The 12,847-nt window shown below is 45.4% G+C and overlaps 1 protein-coding gene across 1 annotated transcript in view; it reads left to right on the top strand.

Annotated features, from left to right (window-relative positions):
• Window positions 1-7,878: 7,878 nt before the first annotated feature.
• The window catches only part of YME1L1 (YME1 like 1 ATPase), a 46,254-nt gene continuing 41,285 nt past the window's right edge, over window positions 7,879-12,847 (top strand). Inside the window, exon 1 of the mRNA XM_073677562.1 lies at window positions 7,879-8,040. Within this exon, the coding sequence (XP_073533663.1) occupies window positions 8,008-8,040 (33 nt within the window). The 5' untranslated portion in view covers window positions 7,879-8,007. The remainder of the gene's footprint in view (window positions 8,041-12,847) is intronic.

Below are 12,847 nucleotides of genomic sequence, written 5' to 3' on the forward strand. Positions count from 1 at the left end.
TATATAACAATTCCGTATGGATTTCGTTTTCCCAGCAAATTCATCTTATCAGCCATAGCCCCATTCCCTTCTGCTGGGAACTTAAATGTCTCCAAAATTACTCCTCAGAGGTGTCAGTTTTAGCCTCAAAGCAAAACCTGCTACCTTACCCAAAATGAGTTTTTGCTGAGTTTTTGACGCTGCAGAATTTCTCCCCGTATTATGTAAATTATTTTACTTGCGTTTTTCATTGCATTAGTGTGCGTTTTGTTCCCATTTTTTATAGCGTTTTTTTGTCTCTTTTTGCTGGTTTATTTTTGATACTTCCTGTTTTTTTTTGCTTTGACAAAACTTTATTGATATACAGTACAGACCAAAAGTTTGGACACACCTTCTCATTTAAAGATTTTTCTCTATTTTCTTGACTATGGAAATTGTACATTTAGGCTGAGTTCACACGATGCGTTTTTCATGCGTTTCCGCGGCGTTTTTGCAGTTGCGGAAACGCATGAAAAACGCATGGTAGAAGGGCAGCAATGTTCTCCAATGGAAATCCGCATGTGCTGTGCCCATGATGCGGATTTTTCCGCAGCATGTCAATTAATTTTGCGGAAACGCTGCTCTTTTGCCGCCATTGACTTGCATTAGACCGCATGGAATCCGCATCACTGTATATGTTGATGCGCTTTTCATGCGGTCTAATGTGCGGATGGTACCCGGGTGTGGATGAGAGGACTCGCATCCAGACCCAGGTACCATTAAAAAAAAAAGAATAAAATAAAAAATATATATATTCTCACCTTCTGACGGCCCGCGCTGCGTCCTGCCGGCTTCCCGCGCACTTCGCGGTTGAATGAAGGACCTTCGCTGACGTCAGAGTCATGTGACGGGTCACGTGACGCTGACGTCGGAAGGTCCTACAGTCTTCACTGCCGGCAGCCGGGACCGATGAAGCCGGACACCGGGGGCCATCAGATGGTAACGTATAGATTTATTTTTTATTTTTTGACATCACACACTATATAAATCCATGCCGGCTGCATGGATTATATAGTGTGAAGTTGACAAGCACTTTCCAAGTGATGCTAAAATCGCTTGGGAAGCGCTTGTCAACCCGCATGCGGAAATGAAAGTGAAGAACACTTCACATCCGCATGTCCCTGGCAGGAAACCGCATGTACAATCTGCATGCGTTTTTTCCTGCCAGAGAGATGCAGAAACGCTCAGGAAAAAATCCTGAGCATTTCTGCATCGTGTGCACATACCCTTACACTGAAGGCAACAAAACTATGAATTAACACATGTGGAATTATATACTTAACAAAAAGTGTGAAACAACTGAAAATATGTCTTATATTCTAGGTTCTTCAAAGTAGCCACCTTTTGCTTTGATGACTGCTTTGCACACTCTTGGCATTCTCTTGATGAGCTTCAAGAGGTAGTCACCGGAAATGGTCTTCCAACAATCTTGAAGGAGTTCCCAGAGATGCTTAGCACTTGTTGGCCCTTTTTCCTTCACTCTACGGTCCAGCTCACCCCAAACCATCTCGATTGGGTTCAGGTCTGGTGACTGTGGAGGCCAGGTCATCTAGCGTAGCACCCCATCACTCTCCTCCTGGGTCAAATAGCCCTTACACAGCCTGGAGGTGTGTTTGGGGTCATTGTCCTGTTGAAAAATAAATGATGGTCCAACTAAACGCAAACCGGATGGAATAGCATGCCGCTGCAAGATGCTGTGGTAGCCATGCTGGTTCAGTATGCCTTCAATTTTGAATAAATCCCCAACAGTGTCACCAGCAAAGCACCCCCACACCATCACACCTCCTCCTCCATGCTTCACGGTGGGAACCAGGCATGTAGAGTCCATCCGTTCACCTTTTCTGCGTCGCACAAAGACACGGTGGTTGGAACCAAAAATCTCAAATTTGGACTCATCAGACCAAAGCACAGATTTCCACTGGTCTAATGTCCATTCCTTGTATTCTTTAGCCCAAACAAGTCTCTTCTGCTTGTTGCCTGTCCTTAGCAGTGGTTTCCTAGCAGCTATTTTACCATGAAGGCCTGCTGCACAAAGTCTCCTCTTAACAGTTGTTGAAGAGATGTGTCTGCTGCTAGAACTCTGTGTGGCATTGACCTGTTCTCTAATCTGAGCTGCTGTTAACCTGCAATTTCTGAGGCTGGTGACTCGGATAAACTTATCCTCAGAAGCAGAGGTGACTCTTGGTCTTCCTTTCCTGGGGCGGTCCTCATGTGAGCCAGTTTCTTTGTAGCGCTTGATGGTTTTTGCAACTGCACTTGGGGACACTTTCAAAGTTTTCCCAATTTTTCAGACTGACTGACCTTCATTTCTTAAAGTAATGATGGGCACTAGTTTTTCTTTACTTAACTGCTTTTTTCTTGCCATAATACTAATTCTAACAGTCTATCCAGTAGGACTATCAGCTGTGTATCCACCTGACTTCTGCACAACACAACTGATGGTCCCAACCCCATTTATAAGGCAAGAAATCCACTTATTAAACCTGACAGGGCACACCTGTGAAGTGTGAATGTACAATTTTCATAGTCATGAAAATACAGAAAAATCTTTAAATGAGAAGGTATGTCCAAACTTTTGGTCTGTACTGTACTTAGATGTGGATCACACACATTTTGGATGAGTTTCGCCGCAGAAATGCACTTAAACGTGTGTTTTTTTTCCTGCAGAATTTTCCCATCTAATGCAAGTCTATGGGGAAAATCTGCACAGAAAACTCAGCGTACCTGCAAGAGAAATTGTCATGTTGCGGATTGGAAACACACACTCCGTAAAATAATAGCACAGTGGGCAGGTGATTTCTATAAATCCCATCCACTTTGCTGGAAGTGTAAGAAGCTCATCATGGGAACATGGCCCCCCAGGGTTATCTTCTAGGGCGTAGATAGCCGAGTGCAGCCGTGGGGGCTTTAATCACAGTATTTTCAGTGCTGTAGACTTAGATTGTTGACCGTTTCCTCTATTCAACTTATGTCAATGGTCTTGCAAGAATAGGAGAACTGGGGATAAAACTGCTCCATACAGGAGATCAGTGGGGGCCCCATCCCAGTTTAACAATTATATCCTATCCAGTGTCTGAGGGATACTGTTTGTAGACCTGATGAGGCTGGTGTACTTACCCTGAATAATCAATGTCAAAATGACCACATAATCTTAAAGGGGTTGTCCACTACTAGGATAACCCCTTATCACTTTGAATGGTTGCCCCCTTTAAACTAAAAACATTCATACTCACTTCCCGTGCCAGCCCCGTTCCAACGGTGTCAGCACTCGCGTTCCCGGGGCTCACGTGCGAATGTTATGTCATGTGAGCCCTGCGCCCTATCACAGGGGGCGTCACTGTCCCCACCTTCAGACTCATATGTAATCAAGAGGAAGTGAGTGGCTATCTGCAGCTCTGACTTCCTACGTCTTAAGTTGGGGACCCTGACGCCATCGGTGACTGGGTGCAGGGCTCACGTGACATAACAACCGCACGTGAGCCCCAGGAACGTTTTTCATAATTTTTTTTTCATATTTTATAGGGAGAAAAAATGATTTCTTCTGTTCTCTGTCTAGAATACAGAGACATAAAAATACACTGTTATATACAATGTATCTCTATGTCTCAGTACAATCTGCCTGTAGGGTTAGGGGCTGCAATACAGATCAAGCAGGGGCGTACATATAAATCATGGGGCCCCATAGCAGAAGCTCTAATTGGGCCCCCCCCCCAAATAAATAAAGAAATATTTGTCTGTGTCACAGAAGAGCAGATCTCACAACTTTCCAGCCTTTACATAGTAATTTTCCTCCTGCTAAAGTCCTAGATCCCTCTTTCATTTCCCCATAAAGTATGATGCCAACAAAAGTGCTCCCCAAACACAGTATGATACCCCATGGTGCATTCCTCCACATTAGCCTCCACATGCACAGTATAATGACCCTACAGTACCCCACTTCAACTCCCAAGGCAAAGTATGGTGACAGAAACACAGTATGATCCCCCAACTGTGACCCCCACAGAGCCCTCCATACACTATAATGGGCTTACATACAGTATAATGGCCTTCACTAGCCCTCCAAACAGTATAATGGCCCCCCACATAGCCCTAAAAATATTATAATGGCCCCACATAGCCTTCCATATAGTATAATACGCCACTGATAATCCTCCATATAGTATAATGCGCCCCCATAATTCTCCATATAGTATAATGCGCCCCCCATAATCCTCCATATAGTATAATGAACTTCCCATGGTCCTCCATAGAATATAATTCACTCCCCACAGTCCTCCATACAGTATATTACACACTCCATAGGGTAAAATGCAGCCCCCATATAGTATAATGCACGACACAGTCCTGCAGTATTATGGACATCACGTACTCACTGATTTTAAAAATACCGTATATTTTAAATAAGCCGACCCGAGTATAAGCCGAGGCCCCTAATTTTACTACAAAAAAACTGGAAAAACGTATTGACTCAAGTGTAAGCCTAGGGTGGGAAATGCAGCAGCTAATAGTAAATTTCCCAATCCTGGTACGTATGGCACCCCTCATCCCCCAATCCTGGTACATATGGCACCCCTTATCCCCCAATCCTGGTATGTGTGGCCTCTTCAATCCCCCAATCCTGGTATGTGTGGCCTCCTCAATCCCCCAATCCTGTTATGTGTGACCTCCTCAATCCCCCAATCCTGGTATGTGTGGCCTCCTCAATCCCCCAATCCTGGTATGTGTGGCCTCCTCAATCCCCCAATCCTAGTATGTGTGGCCTCCTCAATCCCCCAATTCTGGTATGTGTGGCCTCCTCAATCCCCCAATCCTGGTATGTGTGGCCTCCTCAATCTCCCAATCCTGGTATGTGTGGCCTCCTCAATCCCTCAATTCTGGTATGTGTGGCCTCAATATCCCAATCCTGGTATGTGTGGCCTCCTCAATACCTCAATACTGGTATGTGTGGCCTCCTCAATCACCTAATCCTGGTATGTGTGGTCTCCCCAATCCCCCAATCTTGGCATGTGTGGCCTCCTCAATCCCCCAATCCTGGTATGTGTGGCCTCCTCAATCCCCCAATCCTGGTATGTGTGGCCTCCTCAATCCCCCAATCCTAGTATGTGTGGCCTCCTCAATCCCCCAATTCTGGTATGTGTGGCCTCCTCAATCCCCCAATCCTGGTATGTGTGGCCTCCTCAATCTCCCAATCCTGGTATGTGTGGCCTCCTCAATCCCTCAATTCTGGTATGTGTGGCCTCAATATCCCAATCCTGGTATGTGTGGCCTCCTCAATACCTCAATACTGGTATGTGTGGCCTCCTCAATCACCTAATCCTGGTATGTGTGGTCTCCCCAATCCCCCAATCTTGGCATGTGTGGCCTCCTCAATCCCCCAATCCTGGTATGTGTGGCCTCCTCAATCCCCCAATCCTGGTATGTGTGGCCTCCTCAATCCCCCAATCTTGGTATGTGTGGCCTCCTCAATCCCCCAATCCTGATATGTGTGGTCTCCCCAATCCACCAATCCTGGCATGTGTGGCCTCCTTAATTCCCCAATCCTGGTATGTGTGACCTCCTCAATCCCCCAATCCTGGTATGTGTGGCTTCCTCAATCCCCCAATCTAGGTATGCGTGGCCTCCTCAATCCCTCAATCCTGGTATGTGTGGCCTCCTCAATCCCCCAATCCTGGTATGCGTGGCCCCCTCAATCCCCCAATCCTGGTATATGTGGTCCCCTCAATCCCCCAATCTTGGTATGTGTGGCCCCCCCCAAACCCCCAATCCTGGTATATATGGCCCCCTCATCCCCCAATCACTGCACACACAAAAAAATAAACACTAATACTCACCTTCCTTCCTCACCTCTCCTCCAGCGCTGCGTCCTGTCTGCTGCAGCTCATGTCAGCATCTGAGCAACGCGCATTCTCAGATCCCGAGGTGAGCTGCTGCTGCCGGCATATTCAATCCTCTCCACGCCAGGACTATGGGCGTGGAGAAGCGTGAATATGCATTCTCTTTAGTAGCAGGCACTGTCAGCAGGAGCTGTGACTCAGCGCTCCTCCGTGCCCACTACTAAAGAGAATGAATATTCCCTCTTCTCCACGCCCATGGGAGTGGAGAAGAGGGAATATTCATGTCCCTTTAGCGGCGGGCACACGTGATGTGCTCCGCTCCGCCGCAACCTCCCTCCCCCCACCACTATCCACCAATACTCACCTATACAACTCGTCCCCACGCTGCTTGGGTCCCACCGCTGCTTGGGGCCCCTCGGCTCACGGCCCCCCGCGGTCACGGGCCCCATAGCAGTGGCGTGGTCTGCCGCCATTGGCGGTACGCCACTGAGATCAAGTATAGAAAATTCTCTCAGTGGCATCACCAGCGTCTGTGGCTAAATAACTTTAGCTCCTGCCTGCAATTATAGAGGTTATTGGTTTGAGTCCCAGGGAGACTCAGTAAAAGAGAAAATGACTTTTGATTTTCATTAGTTTTAGTAGTATTATAGGTACAAAAAATCTGACTTTTTCTTCACCTGTGGAATACAAATACATAGAAGTACACTGCTGTATATAATGTATCTCTATGTACATGTATAATCTGCTTCCGGGTTTACTGACTGAAATACAGCTGAAGATTACCAAATTCTCCTATCTACCTCTATGTGGGCAGGGGCTCATCGCTAGAACTAATGCCTGTGAACATGGTGGTTGTGAGTTTGGTTCTCAGTGGAGACCTGAGAAGAGAATGGTTTACTTAATTGAGATTGTTGGGTCACATGACAAGAAGGGAATAGTTTAATTTATGCACGGGGCAGAAAGATGCGGCCCTGTCACATAAGGAGGCGCTACGGAGCGATGAAGACATCAGAGACAAATGAGTATTAGGCTATGTACCCACGTTGCGGAAATGAAGCGGAAAATTTGCGCTTCATTTCCGCATGTCCTTTCCCGGAAAAACGCATGCAGAATTTCGCAAGCGTTTATCGCGTGTTTTCGACATGCGGAATTACCTTGCGTTTTTTAATGCATTGAAAAGGCATTTCCGCTTGCGGAAACGCAAAATTAATTGACATGCTGCGGATTTTTGTGCGCATCAAAAACGCTGCGGAAAAATCCGCAGCATGGGCATAGAACTTGCGGATTCTCATTGGGGACCATGGGGTGCGGAATAACAAGCGTTTTACAAGCGTTTCCGCTGCGGAAATTCCGCATCAAATACGCATAGATTTGATTATTTCTTCAACCTACTGCAGTACTGGAGTATTGATATATACAGAATAAGCAATGAGAGGGTCCACATGGGACCAAAAAGTAAAAATGAAAAAAAAAAGTTTGTGTTTTTTTTGCAATCTTTAAAAAAAACACTTCAACTTGCCATGCAAAAAAAACAGAATACAAGCCCATGGAAAAAAATTAAGAAAACTATGGATTTTGAAAAATGGCGACACAAAACATATTTTTTGTAACGACTAAACTAAAAGTAAACTAGTTTGTTATCGCATTCTCCCTGAGAATCATGTTGTTGAGATGTTTTTACTGTACAATGAACGCCGTTAAAAAACAAAACCTAAAAATCAATGGTGGCATTATATATATATATTTTTTAAATTATGTCATCCTGAAAAACAGAGAAATAAATGATAAAAAAAACCACAAAAAAATTTGAAAAATCTCCTGGCTATGAAAGAGTTAAGTGACAGTCCTGCAGAATGTATATGGTAATTTTGGTAATTTCCCTTTGAAGTTTGCTGCATTCTTCAAAGTACAGAAAACTGAGCACACAGCCATCTATTGTCACTGCCGAATGTCACCACTAGGTGTCGCACTCTTCCACCACGCTGTGCAGTCACTATGGCTACCCGTGCTTAGAAAGAATAGGAAGTGACGCAATCGACCCGGAAGTTCCTGAAAGCCGGGTTATCCGGGTCACCTTTGTTACATCACGCCGGGTAGCTGACAAGTGGCCGGAGATTCACACTAACCCGGGCTCGATTCCCGGTGTGCGGACACCATGTTCTCGCTCAGCAACTCGGTGCAGCCGCAGGTGAGTGACGTCACGTGGTGGCGCTGTGTCTGATTCGAGTGACGTAGTGGTGGTGTGACGACGTCACCTGTCACGCAGGGACTTGGAGTCAGTTACCGGCCGGACACCAGTAATGACACATCACTCTGTGTGGATGGAGGTTGCTAGTTCCGTGCTCCATAGTGACCTGTTCCCCGGGTATACGGCTGCGCCTCTGTGGATGAGGTGTCAGTAATGGCAGCCGCCTCCTGTCATGTATCACTGCCACACAGAAGAGCCGCCTCAGTCACCTGCACCTTCATAAATAGTACTGCCATCTAGAGAACTGTCTGATACCGCAGCCATACTTATATATCAGTGTATGCGGGGGTCTCTGAGGAGTATATAGGAGGGGGCGTACATTACTATGGTCACAGGTCACCGCACTGGTATATATCAGTGTATACGGGGGTCTCTGAGGAGTATATAGGAGGGGGCGTACATTACTATGGTCACAGGTCACCGCACTGGTATATATCGGTGTATACGGGGGGTCTCTGAGGAGTAGATAGGAGGGGACGTACATTACTATGGTCACAGGTCACCGCACTGGTATATATCAGTGTATACGGGGGTCTCTGAGGAGTATATAGGAGGGGGTGTACATTACTATGGTCACAGGTCACCGCACTGGTATATATCAGTGTATACGGGGGTCTCTGAGGAGTAGATAGGAGGGGACGTACATTACTATGGTCACAGGTCACCGCACTGGTATATATCAGTGTATACGGGGGTCTCTGAGGGGTATGTAGGAGGGAACGTACCATTACTATGGTCACAGCACTGGTATATATCAGTGTATATGGGGGTCCCAGGTGTATATAGGAGGGGACGTACATTACTATGGTCACAGGTCACCGCACTGGTATATATCAGTGTATACGGGGGTCTCTGAGGGGTATGTAGGAGGGGATGTACATTACTATGGTCACAGCACCGGTATATATCAATGTATACGGGGGTCTCTGAGGGGTATGTAGGAGGGGACGTACATTACTATGGTCACAGCACCGGTATATATCAATGTATACCGGGGTCTCTGAGGGGTATGTAGGAGGGGATGTACATTACTATGGTCACAGCACCGGTATATATCAGTGTATACGGGGGTCTCTGAGGGGTATGTAGGAGGGAACGTACCATTACTATTGTCACAGCACTGGTATATATCAGTGTATATGGGGGTCTCTGAGGAGTAGATAGGAGGGGACGTACATTACTATGGTCACAGGTCACCGCACTGGTATATATCAGTGTATACGGGGGTCTCTGAGGAGTATATAGGAGGGGGTGTACATTACTATGGTCACAGGTCACCGCACTGGTATATATCAGTGTATACGGGGGTCTCTGAGGAGTAGATAGGAGGGGACGTACATTACTATGGTCACAGGTCACCGCACTGGTATATATCAGTGTATACCGGGGTCTCTGAGGGGTATGTAGGAGGGGATGTACATTACTATGGTCACAGCACCGGTATATATCAGTGTATACGGGGGTCTCTGAGGGGTATGTAGGAGGGAACGTACCATTACTATTGTCACAGCACTGGTATATATCAGTGTATATGGGGGTCCCAGGTGTATATAGGAGGGGACGTACATTACTATGGTCACAGGTCACTGCATCGGCATATATCAGTGTATACGGGGGTCTCTGAGGGGTATGTAGGAGGGGACGTACATTACTATGGTCACAGCACCGGTATATATCAGTGTCTACGGGGGTCTCTGAGAAGTGTATAGGAGGGGACATACATTACTATGCTCACAGGTCACTGCACCGGTCTATATCAGTGTCTACGGGGGTCTCTGAGGAGTATATAGGAGGGGACGTACATTACTATGGTCACCGCATTGATAATCATCAACATTAACAGAAATAAACACTTGAAATAGATCATACTGTTTGTAATGACTCTATATAATATGAGTTTCACTTTTTGTATTGAAGAACTGAAATAAATTAACTTTTTGATGATCTAATTTAGTGAGATGCACCTGTATGTCAGTGTATATGGGGGTCTGTATGGAGTATATAGGAAGGGATGTACATTATTATGGTCAGAGGTCACCTCACCGGTATGTATCAGTGTATACGGGGGGTCTCTGAGGGGTATATATGAGGGGACGTACATTATGGTCACAGGTCAGCTCACCGGTATATATCAGTGTATACGGGGGGGGGGGGGGTCTCTGAGGAGTATATAGGAGGGGACATACATTATTATGGTCACCACACCGATGTATATCAATGTATACGGGGGGGGGGTCTCTGAGGTGTATATAGGATATAGGAGAGGACGTACAGGTCATCGCACCGGTATATATCAGTCTATACGTAGGTCTCTGAGGAGTAGAGAGGAGGGGACATACATTATTATGGTCACCACACCGATATATATCAGTGTATACGGGGGGGGGGGGGGGGGGGTCTCTGAGGTGTATATAGGAGGTGATGTACATTCTTATGGTCACAGGTCACCGCACCGGTATATATCAGTGTATACGGGGGTCTCTGAGGGGACATACATTATTATGGTCACAGGTCACCGCACCGGTATATATCGGTGTATATAGGAGGGGATGTACATTACTATGGGAACATATTAATGCACCTGGCCAGAGGGGGGTAAGCATACGTCACTTATTATAAGTGAGTATACAGAAGAAGCGGCAGGGGCTCGCAGCTGCCACTATCTGAGCTGACACATTTCCCTGCCTGTTTTATCACAGGAGTGAGTGTTTTTATGCCGCATCACAAGTCCTCTGAGCTCATCATAAATCAAGTCGGTGACATGCCGGCTCAGCTGGAGCTCCTACTTCATTGACTTAATTTATGATCAGCTCAGATGACTGGTGACACAGCAGAAATGCTCACTCCTATGTAACCTCAGAAAGCAGAAGTTATGAAAGTTTAGTTTAAAGGGGTTCTCTGACTTCCACAAGGGAATGTGATTAAATAAAACACAAAGCCGTCCTAGTCAGCTGTCTTCCCAGCCTCTCGAGCACTGCCTGATCTGGTTGTTTCCACTGGATCAGAAATCAATGGCGTCCCGTTCTTCAGTCACCTAAGTGCTGAGGTCAGTGATTGGGACATCATATGAGGCCATCTGATGACGTCTCATTCCTGTCCTGGTAAAGACAAGCGGGGCGGCCTGTGCTGGAGTAATAGGGGTTACCAATGTAACTTATCACATTCTCTGCCTTATCAAAGATCAACGTTGGACATTACATTTACACAGATGAGGCCCATTGATTTACACACATGCCATGTAGTGATATGCATAGGAAATATTCAGCTGCAAAGCAGTTTCCTTGATGGCAGTGCTTCCAGCAGCAACCAGCTGTACTCCAGATGGCACCCTGCTTACACAAATGAAGCCACTTACAAAAGATTTGTTCCCTGTATCCCTAATACTGAATGTTGGGTTCCGGGTGCTGAGATCAAAGGAGCAGAAGCATTGAGCTGGTCAGAGACTGTAGGACTCCATAGACTTTCCACGGAGCCCGTCTTAAGTCTGTGAAGAGAGTAACCTTTGCGATTGGTGGGGGTCTCAGCTCTTGGTCCACACTGGTGAAAAATCCTGATATGTCTCTTGACACATTAATACTTTTGTAAATGTGCGGTTGCACTTTGTGTGGTTCTAAGTTTGCCCCAATAGTTTGTATTACCCCCTAGCTCCATAGGATGTGTATATCCACCATGAGAACCTGTTGGCTTGTGCTCCATGACTGATATCTATGTCTCATGCAGCATTATGACGTTGCAGTGCCCAGTAAGCGCAAGAGGCGCTCATGATTTTGGGCCAAGGATACTGGCCCCAGAGCTAAGTAACTGCTGTACTTTCTTTTTTTCACTAAAAGCCCAGCAAAACGTTCACACTAGGCGTTTTCTTAGCGTTTTTTTGTACCACTCATTGCTTTCAATGGCTGAAAAACACTGAAAGTGACATGCTCTATTCTGCCAAAAACATGCTAAGCACATAATACTGAGGAAAAAAAACAAGCTGTGTGCATGAGATTTCTGAAATCTCATAGACTTTGCTGGTACTGTAAAATGCAGCTGAATATTTGCATAAAAAAAAGTCTACTGTGAACATAGCCTAAAACTATTTTGTTATATATCCCACATGTTAAATGGCGTTTAAAATAAGTCTGAAAAACAATTCCAGAAATGCTTTGTCTAATATATATATGTCTAAAAGTAGGTGGCCAGAAAATAACGTTTATTTTGATTTATATATAAAATTATATTTACTAACACAAGCATAACATTGACAATTAAATTTTATTCTGAACAATAATACAAAAGCCCTTAAATTTTATCAACGCAGGTGCTCAAACTGTTTTCCATTACAATTTGCACAGCTTTGAAGTCGCCTCTTACACTTCGACAGACTTTTTTGCACAAGTCTCTTTGGGTATTAATTTCTTGAAATGCATTTCTTATGTAATTTTTCAAATCACTGACACTTTTTGATTTTCATAGAATCATAGAATGGTAGAGTTGGAAGGGACCTCCTGGGTCATCGTGTCCAACCCCCTGCTCAATGCAGGAGTCACTAAACCATCTCAGACAGATATCTGTCCAGCCTCTGTTTGAAGACGTTCCACTCATTGATTACCCTCACTGTCAAAAAGTTTTTTCTAATATCTAATCTGTCTCCTCCCATTTAGTTTCATCCCATTGCTTCTAGTCTTTCCTTGTGCAAATGAGAATAAAGATGATCCTTCTTCAATGTGACAGCCCTTGAGATATTTGTAGATAGCTATTAAGTCCT

Source organism: Phyllobates terribilis, unplaced genomic scaffold, assembly GCF_046119375.1.
Source record: "Phyllobates terribilis strain yellow unplaced genomic scaffold, ASM4611937v1 Scaffold_4__5_contigs__length_816908805, whole genome shotgun sequence".
Taxonomy (NCBI): Eukaryota; Metazoa; Chordata; class Amphibia; order Anura; family Dendrobatidae; genus Phyllobates; species Phyllobates terribilis.